At 51.4% G+C, this 27563-nt stretch overlaps 2 protein-coding genes across 12 annotated transcripts in view; one reads left to right on the top strand and one right to left on the bottom strand.

The window, feature by feature from the left end:
• Positions 1-7342, top strand: part of RABGAP1 (RAB GTPase activating protein 1) — a 186017-nt gene extending 178675 nt beyond the window's left edge. For all 5 annotated transcript variants that reach the window (XM_066256280.1, XM_066256279.1, XM_066256283.1 and 2 more), the window contains 5 exons: positions 1046-1150; positions 1964-2047; positions 2672-2743; positions 4308-4505; positions 5732-7342. In XM_066256280.1, the coding sequence (XP_066112377.1) occupies positions 1046-1150; positions 1964-2047; positions 2672-2743; positions 4308-4505; positions 5732-5854 (582 nt within the window). In that variant the 3' untranslated portion in view covers positions 5855-7342. The remainder of the gene's footprint in view (positions 1-1045; positions 1151-1963; positions 2048-2671; positions 2744-4307; positions 4506-5731) is intronic.
• A 3251-nt stretch (positions 7343-10593) lies between these two features.
• STRBP (spermatid perinuclear RNA binding protein) overlaps positions 10594-27563 on the bottom strand; it is a 154233-nt gene continuing 137263 nt past the window's right edge. For 4 of the 7 annotated variants that reach the window (XM_066256274.1, XM_066256273.1, XM_066256276.1 and 1 more), the window contains one exon: positions 24862-25312. In XM_066256274.1, the coding sequence (XP_066112371.1) occupies positions 25236-25312 (77 nt within the window). In that variant the 3' untranslated portion in view covers positions 24862-25235. Of the gene's footprint in view, positions 22008-24861; positions 25313-25423; positions 25793-27563 lie in introns of those variants that run through there. The other 3 variants (XR_010729042.1, XM_066256278.1, XM_066256277.1) reach the window with 3 other exon arrangements.

The following is a 27563-nucleotide window of genomic DNA, read 5'->3' as shown; positions in this document are numbered from 1 at the left end:
GGACCCTCTGTATCTAGTGCTCTGTGACTCGGAGCTGTCACCTGTTTCTCTGACTGACCGCCCTCTGCCATCTATAGTCATTCATTCTTCAGTTACCCTTGGAATGCCTGAGCCAGGGACTCATCATTTTCACTTGGACTCACGGATCTATCTGCGGGCCTCTGCATGCTTTAGAAACTCTTGGGGTGGAGGGTGGCCGTTTCAGGAAATAAAAAGTGTGAGGAAAGGTGTGGCTTCCTTTACCCGGGGACAAGGAGAGCGAAGTGCAGAACTGTTGTTTTTTTGTGATAGAACGGGGGGGGGGGGTACAGATAGGGAGGGACAGACAGTAGAGGAAAGAGATGAGAAGCATCAACTCTTTGTTGCGGCTCCTTAGTTGTTCATTGATTGCTTTCTCATATGTGCCTTGACGGGGGGGGGGGGGGAGTGCTCCTACAGAGCAAGTGACCCCTTGCTCAAGCCAGCAACCATGGGGTGATGTCTTTGATCCCGCGCTCAAGCCGGTGACCTCAGGGTCTTGAACCTGGGTCCTTCGCATCCCAATCTGATGCTCTCTCCACTGTGCCACTGCCTGGTCAGGCTGCAGAACTGGTTTGATGGAGCAGAGGACATACTGAGAGTCTGGAGGAAGAAAACCAGAATTTATTATCACTGTTGATGATGACAGCGACCCTTTACTGAGAGTTTACCACGTGCTGGGCACTGTGCCGAGTCCTTTCCATGCTTGGCCCCGCCGCTGAGGAGCCTGAAGCTCACACAGGCTCTCCATGACTTGGCCAGTGGCACATGGTCAGGGAACAATGGAAATTGGGCCCAGGTTGTCCAGTGCTAGAGGCCGCCTTCCTAACCACTGCCTGGCGCTGCCTCTGGGTCAGAGACTGCGCCCGGCATTCAGCAGCTCCCATCTCAGTGTGGCCTTGGGCACATCTTCCCCCCTGTCCGGATCACAGCTTCCCCTTCGTCTTATCATGGGATTGCGCTGGGTGACTCAGGCCCTTCCAGTTTTCAGTTCTTGGTCGGTAATGGCATCCCTTAAATGTTTCAGGCTGAGGAAAAGGCAGACGCACTGAATAAGGAGCTACTTATGACCAAACAGAAGCTGATTGATGCAGAAGAGGAGAAAAGGCGGCTAGAAGAAGAGTCTGCTCAGGTGAGAAAGCCCCGCACCCTCTGCATCAGGCATTCTGGATGTGGGGGGTGGGCTGGAGGCTTCCTGGTGGCACTGGAGATCCTGCAGACAGCTGGCTTTGGTGTCTCTCCAGAGGCCTTTTGTATCTTCTCTGTAAAGCACAACGGTTCTTCATAATCAAGGCATAGGAGGGACGGGGGGCAAAGGCCATCATACATGTGGCAGGAGAGATTCCTGCATGTGAGCATCTGAGTGTCACAAGGACAGGGTTAGCATTTCTGCACGAGGAAAGCAGGTCATAAAATTTCTGGCTCTTGCCCTGCCTATCCACTACAGTACCCACAGAGCAAACCCTGGAAGGCGTGTCCAGAGCCAGCTCTCTGGTCTCTGGGCACAGGCCTGCAGCTGTAGGAAGAGTTTGGGGTGCTAGGTGCCCTGGGCAACCCTTGTCCCCCTTCCCCCCAGTTTTCCGCAAAGGACTGCCTATGGTCGCAGTCAGAGCAGCCTGAGGTGAGAGGTCACAGGGCATTTGCTACACAGATAGGTCAGTTACTGACGCGGCTGCCGTCCCTCATCAGCTCAGGGCCTGTGCCTCTGCGGCCGGGGCCCTGGGCTGGGCTGCTCACAGGCAGGGAGGGACTTCAGCAGAGGCTCCTGCAGAGCAGTTTGGTGTGTCTGGAAGTTCTGACTGTTCACCCGCTCCTGGCATCTGGAACAGGGCTAGCACTGCCCAGAGGGAAGGCGGGGAGGGGGTGGGGGTGGTTAGAAGCACCTTTTGGAAAGTCCTTTATATTGCCTTTAAAACATCCACTTCTGCTTTTTTCATGTATGCAGTTAAAAGAAATGTGTCGGCGGGAACTCGACAAGGCAGAATCTGAGATTAAAAAAAACAGTTCTATCATCGGTGACTACAAGCAGGTGGGTTGTGTGCCTGGAATTAGGCCATGTTCCTAGCAACCCTGTTTGTCGGGTGAACTGTACCCTCTCCTCACCCAGGAGCTCCCGCTCTGCCGCGGGCACTGCCCAGTCCCCGCTTCTTCCCAGCTGCAGGGGGAGGACCCATAGAGCACCGGGCACAGTGAATGCCTGGCATTCACCTGGGCACTAGTAAGTGAGGCCGCACCGTGTCCTTGGGAGCATTTCAGATGCCACTTGTGGCCTTGTATTGACGGGTGGTCGTGTGCAGAACCACCCCTCTCCCTGGCTGGTTCCATTTTAAGAACATATCTGAACTGGTCTGGTCCCTTCCTGTACTGGGATCTCATGCTGGCTCGTGGGACTGCAAGTGTTTGGAAACCACTGGCCATTGAGTGTGGCACTGACACTTTCCTGCAGGTCCTTGGCCGATGGATGCAGAGGTGGCGTGGCCGGAGGGGCCTCCGCTCACTGTCAGCGCCCAGCACGCCGAGCTGTGGCGGCCCGCGGTGTCTTCATTCTGCTTAGTGTCGGCCAGCTGCCGCCACATAACTTGTCCCAGGCCCAAAGTATGCAGGAGATGGCACTGCTCAAGAGATTATCATTTGGAATTGTTTGTTTTTTCAGATTTGTTCTCAGTTGAGTGAAAGATTGGAGAAGCAGCAGACAGCCAATAAAGTGGAAATTGAGAAAATTCGGGTAAGCCTTCCTTTACCAGAGAAACTTTACAGCACCTGGCTCAGGTTATGGCTGTAAAACAGCACAACAGGTTTAGGGGGCGGGGTTTACTTTGATTTCAGAAGTGAGAGGAACTGACAGATACCTGATTGGGCGCCTGTCCTGACCTGACTCAGTATGACAGCTGCTACTGTGCCCGTTTACTCTGGGGGACACAGAGGAGACCCGCACAAGGACCCTGTCCTTATACATTTATTTGTACAGCGTCCTCCTTGGGGGTCTGTAAACAGCAGAGCAAGTGCCACCACTTTTCGGGTGTCACGTGGGACATGGGTGTGTGTAGCATGGGGTCTGGAGCATGGCTCTGCCTGAGGTGGGTGCAGAGGTCAGGACCGCACGGTGGGACTTGCCACTCGAGTGGGGACACTCGCCCTCCGAATGCAGTCCTTCTGCTCCCGTAATGATCCAAATGCTGTCAGTGAGGACTTGAGTTTTGAATAAGTTCTTGCTGATTTGGGGACTTTTGTAACGTGGCACGCGCTCTCATTAAGCTGTACCTGTATTACCTGTATTAGAGTACTTCCCAAACTGTACTGAGGTGAGCTGATTACTGAAATATGCTTTTCTAACAGATTTACAACTCAGTGGGCAGGAAAGTGGGCAAGGTCTGTGCTTGTGGCCACATTTGCACAAAACATTGCACCTGGAGCAAGACACCCGGCCCGCATTACAAGGAGTGTGTAATAACCAGCAGTTTCTATTTTTTAGTTTATTTTCTGATTTTAGAACTAATAATACTCATTGCAGAAACTGTGGAAAATAAGGAGTAAATTAGGAAAAAGACCCTTACACCCTGTGACCCACAGACACATCGCCATGGTTAACACTTTGGAGTGCCTTCTTTAGGTCTCTTCTTGGTGAACACGCAGAATTCTGCTCATTCCCAGATACGCGTGTCTTCATATTCACATCCTTGAACTTCATATTCACATCCCTGCTTTATAACTGACGGCTTCTTATGGTTTAGTTGGCAGAATATTTTCTTAGAGGAACATAAAATGTGCCTTACCGTCAGTGGCATCTTATTTTGAATGAACTGTGATATAGTATATATTTTAAACATACCATATATACATTTTTGTGTCCTGGTCCATTCAGCATTTACCATTTTACCGTGTAATAAAAAATTCCTCAGAAGCCACTCAGGCTGTGTCCTCTTGTACCAATGCAGCAGTGCCTCAACTTTCTCCCAGGTACTGAGAGCTTCTCCCCCTTTTCCTTATCTCATTCTGCAGTGACAATCCTTGAACATAAGTCTTACCTAGTCACTGCTGCTTCATGTTTTTAGCCACAGTTCTAGATGTGAGGATACTGGATCGAGACACCAGAGTGTTTTTATTGCTTTCGGTATATGATACCAGGTGGCTTCTCGGTAGGCTGTCTGCCGGCTTCAGAGAGAACAGACGTCTAGGGGCTGTAATGCCCTTCTGAAAAGCCACATCTGGGCTTCCCAGAAAGAGCATGCTCACACCTTCTAGAGGGCCACTTCCCCCTCCGTCTCTTCACATCTGACATTCCATTGCAGCAAAAGGTGGACGACTGTGAGCGGTGTCGCGAGTTCTTCAACAAAGAAGGGCGCGTGAAGAGCATCAGCGCAGCCAAGGAAGCTCTGGATGAGGACACGGACGAGGAGAAGGAGACGCTCAAGAACCAGCTGAGGGAGATGGAGCTGGAGCTGGCCCAGACCAAGCTGCAGCTGGTGGAGGCCGAGTGCAAGATCCAGGTACTGGCCCCCCCGGGCCCGGAGGGGTCCTGCTGGGGGCTGGAGGCGCCAGGAACGGTCTTCATAGTTGCAGTTCTTTTCCCTTTAAACTTTGACTAGAATCCTCGCGGGAAGAAGCCCATTGCTTGTTATCTACTGGTGGATGTTTAAGTAGTATTTGTCCTATTCTAAGGATTAGACTTTCTCATAATGAGAATTTTTCCATCAAGCTTGGGAGCTTTTTGGTGGAGCAAAGAAGACAGGCTTTGAAATCACAGCTATACTATCAAACTCTGACCTCGGGTTAGTTTTTAACTTCACACTCCAGGCTCAGCTGCAAGTGCAATGTGAGGGTCCCTAGCTGATCCCTTGCCCTGAGGACTGAAGAAAAGGTGCAGAAAGGGTTTAGCGCAGTGTTTGAGGGCTTCATAGATGCCAGCCTTTGTGTCCCAGCTCCCCTCACGTAACTAGCTTTGTGACTTTGGACATGTTAACCTAATCTTTCTCAGCCTCCGTTCCTGATGAAGGAACTGGGGCTTGTTTTGGTGTCTTTTTATGGCAAGGGTAGGTTTGTCAGCACCAAGTTCAGGAGTAAAGCTTAGGCCTGGTCTCCATCCCACACATCGCCGTGCACTTGCTCCCTGCCAGGCCCTGTCCCATGTGCTGGGGCCGCCAAGCTAAGACCTGGCTCACGGGGCTGTCCAAGCGGTTGGGAGGCTTCACCAAGCAGCGGTGTCTGAGGGCAAAGAAGGGGCGGGTTGCAGCCGCAGAAGAGAAGGAAGAATGGGCGTGCCTGGGGGAGGGGGTGGCACACTGAGAACACGGAGGGGGGCGGGGGCTTGGCCGGGGAGAGCCCAGTATGTAGGGTGGATGTGGGGGCTGAGCTGGAAGAGGCCACGGCCCAGGCTGACACCTCACAGCCTTGCTCAGGAGTGGACATGTTCCAGGTTTTCTGAGAATCTGTGATGTTTTCAGCTTGGGCATGCACTCTGCCTGCCTTGTGCGCAGTGGGTAGACAGAGCGCACGCTCATTTAGGAGGCGGTTTTAATAGACTTAGGCAAGAAATGAGGGCTTAACAAGGAGAGACTCCCATATCTTCAGGCATTCCACATCTTTCTGTGCCAGTTTGCGACTGGGGGGTGTCCGGAGGCCTCTCGAGTAGACAGACTGAACTGTCTGGGCTCAGCTCTGGGAGGCAGCGGCACTGGCGCTGGAGCAGCCTGCTCACACTGTCCTCCTCCTGCAGGACTTGGAGCACCATTTGGGCCTGGCCCTCAGTGAGGTGCAGGCAGCCAAGAAGACGTGGTTCAACCGAACACTGAGCTCCATTAAGACAGCAGCTGGGGCTCAAGGGAAAGAGACTTGCTGAAAGCAGCTGTGGCCTCGAGACACCGTCAGAAAACACGACACCTTTTGTTGCCTTCTTTGGCCAGATGTGTGATTCTGTGACATGTCCCTGGACCAGAACGTACCTAAGTCAGATTCCTAGAAGCATACTGGTAGGTCACTGGACCAGAGCTCATGCAGCAGGTAGCCTCTGGGTGAGGCTGTCCTAACTACTGACACTAATCGACCTGCTCGCCCGGCAGCTGCTCTGGACGCTAGAAAGTTACTCCTCGGGTGACCTCCAGGCCTCGCCCGGCCCCTGGGCTAAGCTGATATTATCAGAGTTGGGGGGTCCTTTCAGGCTGTTGGGTTTTTTTCTAAACCTTTAATTTTTTTTAATATACATATTATATATATATATATATACATATATATATATTGTGGTGGGGGCAGGGCAGAGGATCGGTAACAGTTCTTACCTGCTTCAGTGCCAGCAGAGGGTCCTCCAGGTGGATAATGGAGAAGCACTTTGTTTTAAATAGGATGGTTTCACCGTTGCAGCTGAAGCCGCCTAGTTCTGTCAAACTGTATGACACAGGTTTTGGTTTGGCGTTATTCACGTTTCTGATCAATTCTATGCAACTCTGATGGTCCCTATTGTTTTTTAGTGTTAGCTGCCAAATGACTTCCCGGGCTAGGTGGGGACTGACTGTGAGACTGGATCCAGCATAACGTGGACAGATCTTATTTCGCTCAATGTGTCATGTATGTATATATATATATAAATACCTCTCCCAGTGCCCCAGTGACTGTCCAGATCCCAGACCAGGGCTGACCTGCACACCTTCATGATGTGGCTGTTCGGGCACTTAATTCACTCACGGGTTGTAGGGTTCTGCTCTCCTCCCAGCCGGTGGGGGAGCCATGAAGAGCTCCCTCACTTCCAGATTCCACGCGTTTGCACAACAAATCACGTGAGGACACTAAGCTGTGTGTCTTTGTAACGTGTATGTGGGACACACATGCTGAGACTCCCCCCAGAATGTGTGTGGCTGGGTGCAAATTTCGCTGTTCAGATGGGCTGCAAGCTCTCATTTCAGAACTGCGGAGTGGAGGGGTTAGCTCCTTTTTATATAAAAAGAAGCAACTGACTTAATTTAAATAGTGATGTGCTGACAGGCTGTCCGCAGATGGTTCGTGGGGATAGCTGGTTTGTATGCAGACACGTGGGTTGTTTTGAAGCGTTTCCCGGTGGCTGTGCTGAACACTTGCTGAGGTCACCTGTGATAATGGGGAAGTGACAAGTGGCAGCTGCTCCTCCCTCACCGCCCTCCCCTTTCTGTGTCTTTCTTGTTCCGTTACCCAAACAGCTGTTAAGCCCATCTAAAACTAGGTGCGTGGACATTGTGTTAGGTAGTTTCAGTGTGTTAACTTTATGAATTGAAATATAAACCAGTAAAATTGTATTACTATTTCTTCTGTTGGTTTTATTTTAACAGCATATTCATTAAATATTTTGGTACAAACAGCATTGCTTTGTAAAAGCCAGTTGTATCATTATGTGCTCCTGCCCCCCCCCAGGTCCCTGGCAGTGGGAGACCACCACCCTCTGTGCTGCTCAATAGGGTGTTTGAGCCTCACCCCTCCATGCGGGCCCTTTGGAAGCAGCACGGGGTGAGCAGACAGACACAGGCTGTCTCGGGAGGCTGGTGCCCGGCTTCACTGTGAGGACTGCCCTGCAGGAAGTCACTACTGAGGCACTATTTGTGTATGGGAGGGTTAGGGAAATCATCAGGGTGTACTTAAGCCTTAAAAGACAAAAGCACATCACCAGGCTGAGATGGCAGAGGGATTCCCGCCCAAAATGTACACAGGCAGAAGTGCAGCAGAGCCCCTGGCATCCAGGCATGCTCTGCTCAGACTCGCAGGGGGGTGGCACAGACACGGCATCTCTGAGGAAACTCCTTCCTATGCCCTGGTGGCTCCCACACGTCCGCCGACCTTACCACCTCACCCCTTCCCTGTAGCAGGAAGAAGAGCATTGCTCCCCAAGTTCGCCTGCCCCCCAGGTGGACATGGCTTGAGATGCAGGCCACGAAGACGGAGGTGGTGAGTAAGCCCCTGAAGCTGGGCACGTGCTAAGCAGGGGGCTGGGCCACGGCAGGGCCTCTGGCGCACAGTGGGGATCCCTTGGCCACAAACAGGTCAGTAGGTGTATTTCTGGGGTCGGCATTTCTTACCGGCCGGGGCACGGGTCCAGCACAGCCTTTTCTAGGCTCTCTGGTCCCAAAGGCTGCGGTGTCCGGGAGTTAGGGACGCAGCAGAAATCCTCACTCTGCCAGCGGTGCCCAACTCCAGAGGTGTCAGTCCATGCCCAGGGCGGTCCCCTGGCTATGCTGGGGCCCAGGGTAAGAGCAGTAACTGCACATGTGCACTGCGTGCTGCAGGGGGTGTACGGGACCCACGGGGACGGGGTGCTGGGACCTGCTGGGTCTGAAGCAGGAAGACGGTTGGGAGAACCGCAGGTGGCAGGGAGTCTGACAGGCGAGTGGTGGGAGATGGGGGTGGTCATGGACCTCCAGGCCCAGGTGTGGAAGGGGAACCACTGGACAGTTTTAAACCAACTTCCTTTAAAAATCTTTGGTTTTGTAAGTTTTCTGGCAACGTTTTAGGAGGAAATATTCAGAAGAAATGTAGAGTGCAGAGGTGCCAGGGAAGCCGGCTTTGAGGGAAGTTCCTGGAGAGGTGAAGGATGAGCTGAGCTCCTGTGTATTTCAGGTCACCTGGGATACGTGGGGGGAGGGGGCTGGAATCCACACCCTCGGGGCGGAGTGGGCGTCAGCTCTTTGTGGTGGGCTGTCCTGTCCATCACAGAGCGTTTAGCAACATCCCTGGTCTCTGCTTGCTACTTGTTACTGTACCCCCCCCCAAGCAGCTGTCACAACCAAAATGTCTACAAATACTGCCAGCTGTCCCCGGGGCGGGGGAGGACCCCCTGGCTGGGCACCCCTGCTCTGCCATGGAAGCGGAAGCTGGGAGGAAGACTGCCCTGGTGGATCCAGGGTTAGAAGTGCCCTGGGGCGGGGAGGAGGAAGGCTGTGCACTCCTACCTTGGGGAGGGCAGGACTGGAAAGGCTCATTGGGAGTGACATGCTTCAGACAGGCAGAGGTGGGAGGGGAGGACACAGAGCTGCAAGTGCTGGGAGGCTGTGAGCCTGGCTCTGCGGGGCCCAGAGGGAGGGGGCTGCGGGGGGTGGAGTCCAGGGCTCCTGGGTCCGACCCTGTCCGGCCCGCTTGTTTCCCTGCGCTCGACCCCTCACAAGATGAGTGGACGTTCAGCAGGCCCTGCTGAGCCTGCGTGGGTCTCGAGCCCTGTTAGTACCTCGGTTCAGGATAAGACAAAAGGCATCTGCCTCAGTCTCCGGGGAGAGCTGCCACCTGTGTGCTGAGCTCTGAGTCCCAGTAACAGCAGTGAGAGGGCCAAGGACAGAAAAGTCTCTCTCAGCTCTCAACTTGCCAACAGTTGTGCAAACCAGAGTGTATACAGGGGATTATGTGGGTAACATGGGCACTGTAGGGCCTTCAGGAACCATACTGTCACCGGTCTGACGGGTGTGTGAATGGGGACAGTGCATCCCTCGCTCTGAGATAGACTGATGCCTACACTGGGATTCAAACCTGATTCCCCTGGGCTTGGGGGCGTGGGCATGATCAGAGAAGAGGAAGGAGAGAGACAGGACCAGGAACACCCAATGGCCGAGGCACTGGCTCCCTGAAGGAGCTGACTGAGCACAAGTTGTCACCCTTCCCCATTCCATAGGCTGGGAAGTCGAGCCCACAGAGGCCCCTGACCCTGCAGCGCAGCTGGAATGCTAACCCAGGTCTCTAGCTCCCAGGGCCCAGCAGGGCTGCTGCTTTCAGATGCTTTGTGGGAAGCAGGAGGGTGGACGGCTCAGCCCTTCACTACAGACAGCACCTCCAACTGGGCCAGGGCCTTCCTCTCGCCCAAGCGGGGGAGGGGGCACTGCAGGGCCGGTCTCCAGGGGCTGCCGCACTCCTGCAGCTCTGCCTCTCCTGGTCTCTCCCTCCAGCTGCCAGGCACCCTATGAGTTAAGGTTATTATTTGCAGATTTGAAAGTAAAGGTGAAAGGCTTGCCTGGGATCACAAGAGCAGGGGTTTCAGCTCTTTCTATCAGGTGACACCACCTCCATTTCTCTCAGGGCCCACAAAGGCGGGCAGGGGGTCCGGCCCATCAGTTCTAGTGTGCTTGGAAATCCAGGTTGGTGTCCCAGGGACAAGCAGGCCCCAAGTTATAAAACAAAGCAAAACACCCAGTGCCTTTGTCTGCACACTGTCAGCTAAGCAGAGGGTGGCAGCACTGGTCTGGGAGCAGCAGCTCCAGAGGAGCAAGAGCAGGAGCTTCAGCTTCGTGTTCAGTGTTGTTGCTACTGAGACTTTGCGCCCCCAGGCGTGTCCCTCTGCCCGAGCCTCAGTGCGCCGAGCTGTCCCCACCGTCCCAGCTGGGCAGTGCTAGGCCAGGGACCAGGTGGGAGGAGTGAGAGAGCGCTGTGTGAAAAGCACCTGATCAGTTCCGAGTTCAGGACTCGGCACCCAAGAACGCACGCTCACTCACTGTGCTGATGTGACACTGAGCAGAGAGGACCATGAACAGAAAGCAGGCATTGGCTCCTTGTGTGAAGGGAACAGTTGGCCACGTGGACTGAGCTGACTCATCAGCGTCAGCAAGATCGCCACCTTCACTTAACAAGAGAAGGCGAAGGTCCTGCTTAAGACAGAAGCTTTTATTTTTATTCATCCAAATGGGGGAAATGCAACATGACAGGGCATTACAGACTGGAGTAGCCAAACAAGAGGGTCAGTCTATGGCCGAGTCCAACAGAGAGGGCGCCCCGGGTGGGCACTGCCTGTGGGAGTCAGGTGGCAGAGAGTCCCTTTGGATGGACAGGCATCTGGGCGAGGCACTGGTGACAGTCCACACATGCAGGCTGCTGCTTCAACCACGCCGAGGTTTCAAGTTCTGAGTGCTGCATGTAGTCACTGCCCCAAGGGGAAGGACAATCCGTGGTGCTTGCGGCCTCCAATGTTTTTAGGATGATACACAACAGAATTATTGCCAAGGACTTTGCACTGCAACTTACACTATTCACACTTGTGTAGTGGGGGGGGGGGGGGGGACAGATACAGGGAGATATTTTAAATTGATTTCTAAAGACTACGTTGGGCACCACCAGACCAGAGTGAGAAGAAGCTACAGCCAGGAGTCATGTGTACGTGACCCTCCATGCCTCTAGAACCCACAGTCGTGAGCAGGGCCACCTCTTGTGGGGCAAGCCCCTTCCTGAGCAGCCCAGGATCAGAGTTCTGTGTGGAGTGGGAGGGGGCAAGTTTGACGGGCTCCTTTCCAGGAACACTGGGCAGCAGGAAGACAGCGTATAGGCAGCGGGGCCACCAGCCTGGACCACGCCCTGCCCCGCCTGCCAAGAGCACCCTTGGAAGCAGGGCCATTAGCCCCACCATCCCTGAAAGTACAGTCACCCTAATTAGGACTGCCTTGGGAGGCCCATCTCCTGATATAGCTGGGTCCCAACCAGCTGCTCGCAGAGACCAGAGGTTCAGCATAACCCCCAACAGATGGGCCCGGAGAGGCCCGAGTTCAGAGAAAACGGGTGGACAGGCTGCGGACTGGAGTGAGAGTCAGCCACAGAAAACAGCTTGGGACTCGCCAGAAGACAGGGACAAAGGGAGAGCAGTCCCACCCCAACCAGCACTCACTGCCTCAAGTCCCTGGAAAGGAAGTTTGCCTGGAGATGGCTCACACGAAAGCCAGAGCCACCCTAGAGAATGCCTGCAAGGTGGCTCCCCAGTTGAGTTTCTAAAAATGAGTCTTCCAATCCAAACGAGTAATAAATGGTAACTAACCCCCCCCCCCCAGCTGTGGCAGGGCCCACCGCTGAGAAACAGCCCCCATGAGCAAGAGCAGGTGATGCTCAGAGGCCCCTCAACAGAACGGACGCAAGGTGAGCCCAACTGCACGGAGCTGGTGCAGGCGGTGCCTGCGTGGTCGTGTCAGAAGGATGCGTCTGACAGCTGCACACCAGGTGAGAGGAGAGAGATCGGGAACCTCGATTCCAGACCTCAGCTGTGCGTGGGCCACAGTGAGATGGTACCCAAGGACGTGTAAGAGTGACACGAGCCAAGGAAACGAACGCACCTGGATCACTCTTCCGCTGACCCACCAAACCAGAACTCTTAAAGCCCAATGGGTGCTGGTGACAGCAGGACCACAGGTCTCAAGGAGGACAAGAGCCATGCTCAGCCCAGAAGGGGTTGGGGGAGGCTGGACACTTAGAACGCAACTTTCTGAATTCTTAAAAGACCCATCTGTGCCATCTAAAATGCTTAGCCCTAGCCTTAATTCAGTTCCACGAAAAAGATAGAACATGACCCCAGAGCAGCAGAAACATGTAGGCTAGAATCAAAGTTTTGACCATCATGTTTCCTAAGTAGGAAAGGGAGAAGGGTGCCATCCAGCTCCAGAGCCCCCCATGAGACCAGACGCAGCGTGCAGGCTGAGCGCCTAAAGTATGGCTGCCTCAGCCTCAGCCAGGCCCACCTCCATCCTTTCTCCCGAGCCCAGAAAAGCCGCTAGGAAGCACAGGGAGTGTTCCTTCTTAGAACTGAGTAGTTACTCACCCATCGTCAGACCCTGAGAGCCTCCGGCGTGCCCCAAGACACCCGTCCACAAGAGGGAAACAGATCCTCAATTGATGAGACAACTGGCAGCATCCAGGTCCCTAGGTTTTCAGTGGTTTCCTACACACACTACCAGGGCCAAGAGGCCACCCTCTTGAGCAGGGTGCACCTGCCTAATAATGCCCTCACCTGGGCCTGTCTGCTCAAATCCCTTACTTCCTCAGTCCCCAAAGGACCAGAGCGTCCACAGGCCACGTGGAAGCCAGTCTGCAGCACACAGCGGCACTGGGAGAGCCCGATGGGGCTGGCTGCCGCGGCCTTACCTACTTCCACAGGCCTGTTGAGGATTCTTTTTTAAAGTGAGAGCTGGGGAGGCAGAGAGACAGACTCCCACATGCACCCGACTGGGATCTACCCGGCATGCCCAGCAGGGGGCAATGCTCTTCCCACCTGGGGCCTTTGCTCCAGTGCTCCGGAAAACTGAGCTATTTGAGTGCCTGAGATGAGGCCATGGAGCCATCCTCAGCACCCAGGACAACTCATATTCAAGCCCTGCCTGCAGGAGGGGGAGAGGGGGTGGAGAAGCAGATGGACACTTCCTCCAGTGTGCTCTGACCAGGAATCGGACCCAGCACTTCCACACACTGAGCCAACTGGCCAGGTTCAATAAAATACTGTCTGTGGGCACTTGTGGTTGGGTCTCCTTTATTCAGTCCCTGTGGTCCTTTCATGGCAACTCCTGCCACCCGATGTGAAGCACACATCCCCTTCCAGCTTGCGTTCACATTAGACCATGTTGGCAACTAGAGTCGCTTGTCTAGAAGCCTACTTTGGGAGTAGACAGCATTATATACACTTGAGGTTTTTCTCTGCTGTTCCAGCTACACTGAGCACCTGGGGCAAGCCCCACGTCTGCTATGCCTCAGTCTCCCCTCCTGCAGCCTCCCGAGGCCTGTCCTAGAGCCATCTGCGCCGCCCCTGAGCAGCGCCTGCTTCAGCCCGTAACATGTGCCTTGCCTTGGTAGTCTGTAGGTTTCTTGAGGGTCTAGACCGTCATCCCTGTCTGTGTGCTGGCCACATGCGGAGGAAGTGAGCCTGCTCCACATACTTCCTGCCACGTGACTCCCATCTGAAGCGAGGGATGGGCTGCCTCCTGCACTTTTCCTACCCCCAAGCCTAAATTCGAGTTGAGACAATGCTCTGCTCATCTTGCCCTTTAAAATGTTTCAGGATAGGGAGGAAGAGCCTGAAGACTGAAGTATCTGTCTAACTAGGTCTATTGACAAGTGTGGCACTTGCTGGGCCTCTCCCACTCTAACCAATAGTCACCCAATCTTGGCGCAAGTCCAGGCTAAGACCTGAGAAAGACATTTCAGAAGTGCACTCGTGATCACTTTGCCATCCTGCACGCAACCCTTAGCGGCTGCCCACCACTCGCCAAGTAGCCTGGCTCCTTAGCCCAAGGCTCGGTGCTTCCCAGGCTGCACTCACCACATTCCCACCCAACTGGACGGGTTTGTGTCCAGCAGTCTTCCTGTCACCTGCACCCACTCTTCAAGCTGCCACCCTGCTGGGCTCTCCTGACTCAGCCTGAGCCTGCTTTCCCGTGAACTTCCCTGGCCCCAGCCCTCCCTCAAAACCTACGGTTCTCCCGGGCAAAGACTTGCCTTCTCCTCTTCCTCCTCTGCGTGCAGCAGACCAGGCTCAGGAAGCCTTAGTGGGAAGCTGGAGTCCCAGCAGGTGGCAGGGGTTTTCCAGTCAGGATTAAGCAAAGGCAGGGCTGGCGGAACACATCCCAGTACCTATACTGTGACAGGGTCTGCAGGACCAAAGCCAGCCTCGTCTGTCACAGTGGCTGAGCTGTAATGGTGCATGGTCCCCAAGTCCTCGAAGGTTACCTATAGGGCCCTTTTCAGAGTTTTCTAAAACCCGTCTAAAGCAGTGATCCCATACATTTCTGCATTATGACACCCACAGGGGTAAACAAAAAGGCCACTTATAGTTAGACACACCTGGCCCTGGGGTTCTGGCTACCCCCAAGGGTCAGTGTCTCAATGTTACCTTCCATAGCTCCAACCTAAAGACACAGCACAGCTGCCTCTTTGGCCATAGTCCCCAAAGAGCGACAGAAAAAAGAGTACAGACACCCATCGACTCCTCCACGGGCTGCCTGCCCGTCTGTCCAGGGTGAACCCAAGGCGGCAGGACGGAGACAGACAGACCTGAGGCCCAGAGCAAACCCTCTAGTAATTGTACTATTTCCCATTTATTTTCTTTCTGAAAACACCGTATTTCCCCGTGTATAAGATGCACCTTTTCCAGAATAATTAGGGGTCTAAAAACTGGGTGCATCTTATACAGTGGTGGTAGATTTTTGTTTTACTTGCATTTCCCGCTTTTTTGCGCTCCATGATGAGTTGTATGACTTTTTATGATGAATAAAACTCGAGTTCAATAACTTTATGTCATACATTTCTTTCAAATTTCGGGCCCCAGAATTAAGGCGCGTCTTATGTGTGGGGAAATGTGGTGCTCTGTAAAGCTAGTCTACACCTTCCCACTCACTGACGACCATGTCCCACAGACGCTGACTCAGATGAGCTCCAGCCCTTATCCGGGTACAGAAACCAAAATATTCTTTTAAAAGCACAAGGCTCCTGTATGAAGGGGCACCCAGTAGCCGTCATCCCTCCGCTGGGCAGGCCAACAGAGCAGCAACTGCAGGGCAGGGAGGCTGCTGATTGAGCAGCCTGTCTGTCCGCTGCCGGCACACCCTTCCCGGGCGGCAGAGAGAGCACCCAGCCCAGAGAGCTGGGCCCAGCAACCCCCACCTCCGGGCCCAACGGAGACAACCCCTGCTGCATTGCAACTACCACCCACTTTCTGCCCGGTCAGCATCTTCCTGCCCGGCCTTCCCCATCTGGGTCCCAGGCACCGCCTGGACAGTGGCCCCCGGACAGGGGCTTGGGTAAGAGGTTCCCGGGCCCTGTGCTGGGCACTGCCAAGCCTACCTCCTGCCTGGTCCAGGAGATAACCCAGCCCGTGAAGAGACGTCCTTCCTGCCTCCGCGGCCTTTAGCCAACCCCCTGCCTGAACCCCTCCAGAATGCCTGTGCCGTGCTGGCGGAGGACGACCACTGAGGGCACAGCATACCTGCCCCTTAGCTGACGGCTGCACTAGCAAGGGCCTGGGTGCGGTCTTGGGAGGTCATGCCCCCTTTTGAACGCTCACCACCTTACAGGGCAGACTCCTCCCCAGCTTGGAGGCCTTGATCAGAGCTGCTCCAGTTTTCCCTTGTGTCAGTCTCCACGGGCCTGGCTCCGGAGCCCAGAACACAGGGTGTACTTCTCACCACACCTGCTGCCAAGGCAGCCTGGCCCGTCCTCCCATGGGGGAGCCACACTGGGGCTCAGACTGCCCGCTGACTTCCTGTAACTGCCTATGACTTCTACGCTAACCCTCTAGAGCTGCATAAGACAAGTCCTTAAACAGCCGGTGGAGAGACCGTGTCCTCCCCAGCCTCAGTCAGCGCCACTCTGAAGGGCTTCCCGCGTTCCTCAGTCCTCAGGCGCCACCTCCCCGAGGCCTTCCCCTCCCAGGTGGCCTCCACATGTGACTGCAGCCGCTGTGGGCACGAAGGACGTAGGAAAGCTAAATGGTTTCTATGACCTGATGGAGGGTCCAACGAAATCCCAGCACCAGGGCACTCGGGAGACGTGTCACGGTGAGGTAGTACACATACTGACAACCTCGCCAGGAACAAATGACAGCCAACACGTGGATGAGGCCAAACCCAGAAAGCCCACTTCCATTTCCCACAGCACACCCCCCTCCCTGTAGGCCGAGGCCTGGGTCTCCAGCAGGATTATCGGCTCACCCTCTATTTTGGGGTCAGTCACAGTACAGACGGACAGTGTGTGGAAACAGACCCAATTGTACGTCAGGCACCAAAACAAGAAAACCCCCCCATAGGCTGCTTGGCCCAGGAGCGAGCAGACAGACCGCTAGCCTGACGTGTGGGTTCTTTCTTATTCCACGTCCAGTGGCAGAGGTGAGAGGGAGGTGGAGTCTTGCTTCAAACCAAGAGAGACAGGAACAACACATGACGAGGAGGAACCTGGCAGTTTTGGGCAACAGGACAGGCTGCAGCCTGGACCAGTGACACCCCAGCAGCACTGGGCACAGCCGCCACGGGGCACAGACACTCCTGGCTTGCGCTACACAAGTCACTGTGTCTAAGCCTCTGTTTCTTTGTCTAAATGGAGAACAAGTCTAGGTCCCACAACTGTGATTCAGTTCAAATCTCACCCTGGAGAAAGAGCTTCTCTTAACTCTAAAAACAGTAAAAGAATGTCATTTCTTCTCCGTGGTTAAAAACTCACTAATTAAGAGCCACAAAATCTGCCGAGAACAAGTTATTCAGAGGTCTCCGGCCTCCCATGTCCTGCCTGCCGCGGGAGGAAGCCCGCACTGCCCCGCCCAGTCGCCGCAGAGCGGTACGGCCCTGCCGCGGAGGGGGAGGCCCGCTAAGCTGTCCTCTACAAGGTCGGGGACCCAGCCGCCCTCCCTCTGGGCCTCACACGGCCCAGGGTTAAAGTCAAGTCCCCTCTTACTTCCCTCCACGGTCACGGCAGGGGGCTCTGTACAAGGCCAGCTGCCTAGCATGATGCAGACTTGGGCTGAGGGAGGAGTATCTCTCCCTAAAGAGGACTGGAGGCCCATCCCACACCCTCCAGGCCCCCAGCAGAGCCAGCAGCCACAGGAGAGCAGCAGACCAGTTCAGCAAGGCAACCAGGTCACTGAGACCTAAGGCCACTGCCCCAGGAGGCTCTGCAAGCACAATGACCTAGAGGGACCCCCCCCCCCAGGCCAGGGGGACTCCCAAGATCACAACAGGCCACTGCAGTTCCACCCTCAGGCCTGCTCGGGGGCCTCCCTGACTCTCCTCCCCACACCTGGGCTGTTGCCCCCCACACCCCTGTCCCTTCTACTCAGTGAGATAAGCCTTTTCCAGCCCTCCTTCAAAGTCTGGCTCAAATCTTTTACGGGGATCTTGGGCCAGACAGAGAATATTCTCAGGAAGTTCATTAGCTAAATGAAAACATACCTGTCTCTTACTGACACAAACAAGCAGCAGCTTCAAATACAGAGCTTCCTCAGTTTATATAGCTGCCCCTTAGTCTTCCAGTGCATCCTGCTAGTCTGTTAAGTAATCTCTTTCAATTGGTCTGAAAGAAAATAGCCCTATTTTAGGCCAGCACGTCTCATCTAAAACTGGGTCAAGACAGAGAGCCTATCTTCCAGCCCAGAAATCGAGGGTGGCTTCTAGCCTGTGACTCTAGAGCCCCGGTGACACCCGACCGGTGGCTCCAGTGCTGCCCCAGCGCCAGCACGCCTCCCCCCTGCCTCCAGGAGCCCCCGGAAGGCCGACTTTTAACCCACAGCATGGTGTAGCGGGAAGGGGCTTCAGCACTGAGCAGAGCTGGGTCTCATTCTTGGCTCTAGCATTCAACTCTGAGCCTCATTTTTTTTCATCTGTAAAACAGGGGTGATACCACCTGCAGAGGGTTGAGAATCAAGAATGTCCAAGTCCCTGGCACACACGATATATCCATTTTGGCATCCTTCGCTCTTTCTTCCATTCCTGCTTCAATCTATTGATGCCCACAGCCCACAGTGACCTAAACAGAAGGCGACTGTGAACTAATCACCTGGGACATACAGCTGACCTGAAGGCAGGCCATCATGCAGACCGCATAAAAGGTCCGGGTGAGAGAAGCAGACGCAGCAGAGAGCGTTGTCCCCCGCAGCCAGGCGCGCTCCCTCCCACCATCCACACAGCCGCAGCAGGCCCATGCATCTCCAGCCAGGCAGACGAGGTTGTCTTCAGGCCACCCCCCTGCAGAGGCGGCCGAGTTTGTTTAGAAATGGTGAGTGCTGCCGCAAAAGACCAAGACCCTCCTTAGCAGGACCAGGTAAGAAAGATACAAACGACTGGGCAAGGCAAAGAGAGGCCTGCCCTTAACCCTGGCTGCAGTGGCCACGCCTCCCCTCACAGCCACAGCGGAGGAAAGACAAATCTGTCTTCCTCTCCTGGAAAAGTAACACCCAGGCCTTGTCTGCAGAGTTTTTACAACTGTGGAGCATCCCAGAACTCAACCTGAGCTCCACGCTGTGCTCAGCTCCGGCTGAGGGGGCCGCGTCCCTCCCCTCCCCTCCCCTCCCCTCCCCCACAGGCCCGAGCCCACAGACACGGACTAGCCAGATGCAGCAGAAGGATGAACACCCTCCACCCAGTCCACCAGCGTCACCATCGACCCATTTCTCCTGCTGCTGAATAGCAACTTACCAGCTGTGTCCGGACAGATGAGCTGACGGACAGACGGACGGACAGAGACGGACGGACGGGGAGACGGTGCACACATTTCCCCCCAAGTGCTGCAGCAAACCGGAAGAGAGAAGCTACAGGAGCGCTATTCAGAGAAACATCTGCATCAAAAGCCCTGTTTCTGTTCTGTGATTTATGGTGACTTGCTTTCTACCTGCCAGACATTGCTGAGTTGAGTGTTGGATTCCAGGACTGGCTGTAATCAAACATGCTGTTTTCTTATTGCCCTGGTAGGAAACTTGGAATCAGCAGGTTGACATTCTAAGCTCAGCCGTTCAAAGCACACTTAAATCTCAATGCAAGTATTTCTGCTCCCCTGGCAGCAGACTGGCCAGTGCTTTCCCCTTCATCGCAGGAAAGCGAGCATTTCATTCAGCACCGATCTGAAGTGACACCCCCACACCAGCTCTCACCAAACAAGTGCCCTGTTTCCTGTTTAACCCCAGGATGCTAGGACAGGCATCTCCCAAAGCCTGGGCACCCAAACCTGTTAGCACTAAGGAAACAACGGTCCCCCGCCAAGGAGGCCACACACCTGCTTCTCAGCTACCTGCCAGCACAGCCGTGCCTGCCTCATACACTGTCACCTAGCCAACCATGGGAAGAACAGTCAATGTTCCTGAGGACCTCCTGCACCGGGCACTACTCGAAGCACTTCAGTGTATTAGCTCATCTAATTCCCAAGCCCCGTGGGAATTTGCTGGAGGGGGAGACAATCTCTGGCCCACATTCCCACGTGGTTTCTATTCCCTATTTCTAGCCATGCTGTAAAGCTTACATAACCTAATTTGCATTGTGCTGCTATTTTAAAAGTCTCCAAAGAGCACTGCTTTAAGTATCAATGGAAGCTGTTAGCTCCTACCTAAAATGATAATGTGAGAAAGGATATCTATTCTTACGACAAACTCAACTCAGATTCTTAACTTAAAACTGTCTTTCTGGAAGATGCTATGGGAAAGGAAGGGACTTGTTCTTACATAAGAAGTACTAGCTCTGTGCTCCATACGTGACTGCTGGAGACACATCGACAGAGACTCACCTCCATGGGAGATAGTTTCTTGGCTCTGTGGTTGTTACTCAGGCACCATCCACCTCCCTTCCAGGCCTCCTGGTAACACTGAGAAATCTCTGGTTACTGGGTGGAGTGGCATCAGTGCGAGTTTGAATAAAAGAGAACTGTTCTTGTTCTGAACCACGGAGAACCCACCCCACCCAGCAAGGAGGCACGGGCTTGGGCTCAAAGGCAGTTACACAAGACCAGTCAGAGCAGGCTGTCTTCAGCTTTCACTGCTCTTACTGGCCTGGATCTTAGCGCTCTAGATTGCTAGAACCTAACTGCTGGGGATGGGGTGGGGGATCTCCTTAGTCCATTTCCCTAACTCTACTGAAAGTGACCTCCACGGCAACTGTTAATGAGACCTAAGAAACGGAGTTATGAATGATTTATTAGAAGGATAAAATTCCCCTTCTTTGTCATAAAAAAAACATGGTCAGTATCTAAACTAACTTGTTTGTTCTTCGCCATGTTATAAAAATTGCTTTAAAAGGACTGGGGTACCTGTCATTCATTTCACTCAGTTCACTGACTTGGACGGAGGTCCATGAACACCAAACCAGAGTTGGTTTCGAGCTGTCAAAACTGGCAGGAAGTACTGACCATCAGTGAACTTCCAACTGATGCCCATTTCAGTGATGTCAGAGGGCCCTTATTATGAATTTAAAAATAAACTATTAAATAAGTTTTGTCCTTTTGAGACTGCTAACACATTACCTGCCTCCCAACCTAGGTATTTACAATAGACCCAGTTTCCCCAACGAGAAGACTCTCAGGCTTAAGTGCTTCCCCTGGGCAGGCTCCTGTGTTGCTAACACCAGAGAGGACCTGGCACGGAGTGGGCACTCGGCCGCTGGATCAGGACTGGAAGGTGCTTGGCACTAGTCCGCCAGACCTCGCCCGACCTTTACAGATGCGAAAGCCACATTCATTCAGCACACACAGGTTCTGTATGGGAAAGAGAGCTGTTCCAGCACCCTTCAAGTACCGAAAAGAAAACTGCTACTTAGAGACAAATACAAAACATAAAATTCATTTTAATCTCTATATGTAAATACACCTTAGATTAGAACATCGGACACATATGAAATGTATTTATGGGACACACTAAATGACGCAAATCCTCACCAAACTCTCACATCTCTCAAATAAACTGCGTGATGGTTGAATAAGGTGGAAAGTGAGTTGTCTAGCTTCCTAGCCGAGAAAAGACAGGTGAGCTGCCTACGCCTCTATGGTCTCGGCAGACTAGGTATTCACCATACCGAGTCTTGCCAAAGTTGGTTCGGCAAATAGTTAGCTTAACTCAGCCAATTATATATTTCCCCACAGTTACCATGATATTTTGGTTTTGTCATTTTCTATTGCTTTTTTTTATGGCTTCTTGCTGTTGTATTAGGGCATATAACACAGATCAGAAGTTTCACTCCTCAGAGAAGTTTCTCTCCTGGAGAAATTGGCACTTCAACCCTCAGCTTAATAGCTCCATATAACCTGATCCTACCAGCACTGTTACCAATCTGGCTGCTTTTGAGATTCCAGCACTTTGGCCAAAAGAGTGCCCTGACATTAAAATATTCTTAGGTGAATTCTTTCCACCACTGAATTCTTTTATTTCAACAAGTACATGTGTGTGATTCACTTATGTTATATTGTAAGTTTCTACACACATAACACTTAACTCAGCAAAAGTGAAACGTGTCTCTTGAATAGAAAGTCATCACAATGGTATTAAACGCTGAAAATAATTATTTTACACTTAGATCATACAGATTTTTTAAAGTAAGGTGATGGCATAAGACCTAAGAGATAAATACATCATATATGATTGTCATATATGCATGCATGTTGTGGTCATTGATTTTTAATTACTTTTCTCTTTAATCAGAAAGTAAAAGAGCTTACCTTTGTATACTGAGAGCACAGCTTACAGTCACTATATCTCAGCCTATTTTATACAAGTGATATGGCTACGGAGGTCCGAGGAGAACGAGAATAAAGTGACATAAACGTGCTGAAAACTGCTTAAAAGTATTAACCTGAAATACACAGAGGGTCCAACACCAGTTTTAAAAATACATTAACGAGGTATTCCCAGCTCTTCAATTAATAACGGTGACTGACTGGTTCATGATTTTCAAACATTCACCCAAATTTTAAAAAGCAGCAAGGTTAAAGCAGCGCCCTCTGTCAGTGCCTGTTGCCCAGGTGAGTGCCGTGAGGACCAGGTGCCCGGGCCCCTCACTACGCTGCCCTGTGCTCTGCACCGTCAGCGTGAGGGACGCAGGGACCCATTGGACCGGATGCCGTGCACAAGAGAGGGGTGCTTCTGGAGCCTGAAGGAACATGGGCTGCAGGCCACGCCCCTAGCTGGGCGCCAGGCCCCATGCAAAGAATATGGCTTCACAGAGGATCCCTATCTCTGAGAAAGTATAATAGTGCTAACTGACGCAGTCAGGAGTGCAACTATCAGATTTATGTGCCAAAATAGTTTAAAAACTGTCAGAAGATATAGCACAGCTCACACACTAATTCTAAGTTCTGCATTGGTCTGTACACGCCCTGACAGAGACTACGCCAGGAGGGATCAAGTGCAGATATTGCTAGGTTTCCAAAGGAAAAGTTTTAAAACAGACACCGTGGCTTTGAGTAAAGTATTGCTCTTCTTTAAAATGTTCAGTCATTGCTTTCCCAAAGAAGGTGGCAGAGTGGTGTGTCTGAGAGCTGGAAAGCCTCAGGGGTCACATCGCTCTTAAGACCAAGACATAGGAATTGCCATTTCAAGCCAGACAACCTGATGGTTCTAGAAGTCAGAGAAGAAATCTTGAGGGCCCAAGTGAATAATAAATGGTGCGACGCTCAGAGGCTGGCAATAGGGGCTGTCAATGAAAAAACCACCTACAGTGGAGAAAAGAGCAGAGAAGCAAAACCTGACATTAATGTCACAGGAATTTGGTGAAGCCAAGAGCTTCATTTATATTTCTCTGCTCCTTCAGCTGTAAGTGGAATTTTCATTACAAAATGGAGGGGAGGGAGGGCAGAGGAGGGGACACTTAATTCATTACAAAATGTAAACAGTTGAACTTGCAATGTTACCACTTCTAACAAAGGGCTGACAGCTCAATTATTTAAGTAAAGCAGAGAAATGTAAAAGTTCGCAGCAACTGGGCAGGTTTACAACATGGTTAGTAACTTCCAACAAACAACAAAATTAAAAAAAAAAAAGGACTTGGTAGAAACCATTTGAAATGACTGCCATCATGTTGGAAAACAGCACAGCTCCCTCTCACCAATACACAGGGGTGAGCTACGAAGCTGGGTCAGCTACTTCAAAAGAATTTTCTAAAGAGAAATCTCCAGAGAGATTCCAACTTGGAATGCAAATTTGATGATCAATTTCAAATGACAATACAGCTGCAGCTGCCAATTAATAGTATTCCAAGAACAAAGAGGGCTATTATAAATATTTACTTAATAAAAACTGGACACTACCAGCCATGCTTTTTCTTCTCAGTGATGGCTCTGTTTCATCCATAGGTCAGCAAAATGAATCAATGAAACATGAAAACTTCCAGCCCAGCTGGGCCCTCCTGTTAAGGACTAGCCAGTAATGTACAGGACGAGAATGTTAAGTTCACAGCTATTTCTAGCAAGTGAGGAGGTTTTATTAAAGTATCACCCACCACTAATAAAGACAAAGGTCAAGGAACAGAAGTAACAATCCACTGTGTGATAAATACACATCTGAGAAGCGATACTAACATTTGTTTTAAATTGCCTATTTCATTCTCAGGTAGTGGTTCCAAGAAATCTGGTACATACATTTCCCATATTTTGTGAAGCCCATTCTCACTGATGCGCTGTGTTCCGCTCCGAAAAACAATTTAAGAGGGAAGAGTAAAGCTGATTTATACAAAAACAGACATTTTTAAGACACAGCAACTTGTAATACGGACAAGAGACTACAGTGGCGCCTTCATGGGGGTGAGTACCTTAATGAAACCATTACCTTCTAGTAACATCGTAGGCTTTCCAAACAAGGTGAGAGGCAGGGGCAGGCCGAAGTCCGCACCCTTTACAGACAGCGCAATGGGACCAACGGATCGCTTTTCACCAGCTTCAATTGGTGTCTAAAAATAAATGCTGACCCATGGCTGAAACCTGTCACTTTTCACAGCAGCACTCAACAAGAACTGGGACAATTGAAGAGCAAGTTTTTATGGGGACCCTGTTGCTGCTTCAGATTCTGGTGTAATTGAAGAGGAAAAGCCGACCCTTCAATGAATCTCAGAAACACTGTTAATCTGCTACTTGCATGAACGAGCCAGGGAGTGAACACAGTATCTTACAGAGTGAAGAAGGCCACAAGAACAAAAGAGGGTGATTGACCGATTAATTTATTATCTTTTAAAACTTGGAAATTCGAGAACCAAAATAATCACCTTCCTCTTTTCCCATCTCTGGGTGGTGCCACCGTTTTGATAAGCAATACTGGGGTCACAGGACGCCCTCGGTTGCCCCGAGATCGTGGGGGGCCCTGGTGTGGCAGGGGCACAGGGCACAGAGGGAGACTGGCTCAGACTCACAACCGCCTGGCTTTGTTTCAGCAGTATGCTTACAAATAGCTGGGTTTCTAGGGCTAAGCTATTATTAGTTTTCAATTCCTTGTAATCTTATACCAAAACATATAAAAAATAATAAGCTAAAACAATATCCAAACCCATATTTTATTGGCTTTAATTACACACTTCAGTATTTACAAAGTTAAAGTTAAATGAAGTCTCTATTGTATTAAAAAAAAATAACTACAGCCCGAATTGAAGTGCCCTGGGGCAAATGCATACCGCTCGCCAAGAACCAGTGACTGCGTCAGGAACCAGGCAGCACTCTGTGTCACAACAAAGCAGTTTATTTGTGATCAGTGTTTGAGACTCTATACATCCTTCACAAATTTAACTTTACATAATCTGATACTCCTCTTCAACTCTGAACTGCTAGACTTACTTCCCTACAAACAGAAGGGCTGGTATCAGTTATTTTCCGGAAATGAGGTACCGTTTCACAGAACTAGTTTCTTTTTTTGTTTGTTTTCAAGTTTTAGAGAACTAAATTTGCATTTGTTAAAATCAAAAAGTAGGAAAGATGTTCTTTACAAATAATTTTGATCAAGTATGTGTTCAAAGAAAGCAGGATAAAAAGGCTTTTTCTCTAACATTCTGTATGTACTGTGTTGCTGTTCAGTAGGAATGATTAGCTTCTGTCACTGGCTAAAAGAAGGAGTAGTGGGGGACAGGGTAGGTTGGGAATTTCATAACGGGCAACAGAACCATTCTCTTGGGTAAACCTACAGAGAAAAGAAACGGAGAGGACTCCAAATAAGTTTGATAATCCAATAAAAATTTCAGGTAAAAAAAAATATCTTACAATTATTATCATTAACCTTTTCCAGATTAGTCAGTCAGCATGTACCACAGAGCTCTCACAGTCCACCAATTTTGAAATGGCTCTTAATATTTTGATATTTTCCACTCCAAATTAAGATGGCTGCTGCACAGGGAGAACTGGTCTTCAGATGGCAATCTCTCAGGAGTGAATTTTAATGATCAAAAGCAGTGCTACTGAGGAGTATTCTAAAGTGCCTGTAGAAATTCATACTGGTTCTGTTCTGCATTTGGCCAATCACATTTTACAGGAGAATCGGGCTGTCAAGATTCAAAGCACATCTTTCTGTGCAGCCTGAGCTGCCCAGGAAGCCAGCTGCAAGGAGAGTCGTGACCGGGAGCTTAGCTTGTTGATGGCCATTGCCAATATTGGTCTGGCAAATCTGGAAAGATTAATAATTACGTTCTTAATTTTGTAATTAATGAGTTCTTGTGGCCTCGCAAACTTCTGCATACTCAAGCATGATTTGAAATCTCCTATTTCTAATCTTTAACCTATGGAGAAATCACAAAGCAGCAACAGCAGGTATTCGAGAGCACCAGATGATCAGAGGGGATCACCCCACATGCAACAGCTTTACAAAGGCCAAAGACATAGTAACCTTACAGCCAAAATAAAGCCTCGTTTTAGTAGGTTGGCATCACAGTAACATTTAAACCAAATCTTTTATGTGAAAAATGGGGGCATCAAATTTCACCAGCTTTGGAAGTCAGTTATATGGCACATAGAAAAGAGAAGCCTTCTGCAGTGGGGCTCAGAGGCCACAGGGTGAAAGTACAATGTTAGAGAAAAGGGAGAAGCAGAGAGAAAAATTAAAAAGATTGAGGGAAGACGTGAGTGTAGCTTAGAGCCTAGATAGAACAGTGTTTTAAAGGGAAGGGCAAAGCGCTAGCAGACCCGTACCAAGAACATGAGACTCACTGTGTCTGACAGACAGACTCAGGGCCCTGCCCTGGAGGCAGGTGTGTGGCGCTCACCTAGACATGTTACAGTGAGTCCAGTGAGTCAAATGTGTTTGGATCACGTGAGCAGACCTACTTCACAGGAAGGATGAGGTAGTCAGGATACCCAGAAGCTGGCTGAATGATAAAAGCAAATGCCCAAGGTGAAAGGACTTAGTTTGAATTTAGAGGCAATTCTGGGTGAACGCATTCTCTCGAATGAATCCCTACTTCCTAATCACCCTATGTGAGACCAGGGGTTGGGGGGCTGCCCACCCAGAGTGTGCCCCAGGGGACATTCAGGCCGCAGGGCCAGCTACAGACTCTGCACTGCGCCTTAGAAAAAACTCACCCCAAACACTTGACCCTGAGAGCTTCTCCAGGGCTCTCCAGGACATACATTGTCTAGCTTAACAAGGAAAGTGGTCAGATGGTTCCCTTTCTACTTATCCCTACAGTTACAAAACTGGATGAAGCTACAATTTAGCAGTGTCTTAAGGACCCAAATTTTCATCCAAACAAAAATGGAAAGCTGATGCATGAAGAAAAAAAGCAAAATGAGCAGCCATGAGGCTCAGGTGGAGGACCAGCACCCGGTGGCCGCACACGCGGGCCTTCCCCGCCGTGCACACACTTGCCAGCCCAGGCGGCGCTGACTCACCACGCTTTCTCTCCCTCTCTCTCTCTCTCTCTCTCTCTCACACACACACACACACACACATACACACACACTTGCTCCCATCTCTCTCAATGACAAACGTCCTGCGGATGGCCGAGTCTAGAACGGGAAGCACCCGAGTTAGGGAAAATGTCTGAGAGAGCATATCACTGACTCCAAACCCATTGCCTCCATTGCCACATAAACCTCATTCAAAAGCTATCCAAAGGGCCACTGTGGTTCATGTCTTTATGTGCTTTTACTTTTCAGTTTTGGAGGGAGAGGGGATACCCTGTGGTTTCCTAACAGGTGGTCTGGGCTTCCTGCAGTAAGCACTTGTCCCACTGTGGCGACAGCCCCAGCACCTCTAGGACCCGGGCATTCCACCGCTAAAGAAAATCTCTGGGTAGGGCGATGGCTGCCAATCTGAAGCGAGCACTTCCTCTCCCTGACTTCAATCCCCTGCATTCACCCAGTTTCCAGCCTGAAACTTAAGTGCAGCTACATAACGGCAAGCAGCCAAGCTAGAAACTGCATATGGCCCTTCAGTAGCC

Source organism: Saccopteryx bilineata, chromosome 2 (assembly GCF_036850765.1).
Source record: "Saccopteryx bilineata isolate mSacBil1 chromosome 2, mSacBil1_pri_phased_curated, whole genome shotgun sequence".
In the NCBI taxonomy this organism is placed as follows: domain Eukaryota; kingdom Metazoa; phylum Chordata; class Mammalia; order Chiroptera; family Emballonuridae; genus Saccopteryx; species Saccopteryx bilineata.
This window is presented reverse-complemented; position numbering and strand designations above follow the sequence as displayed.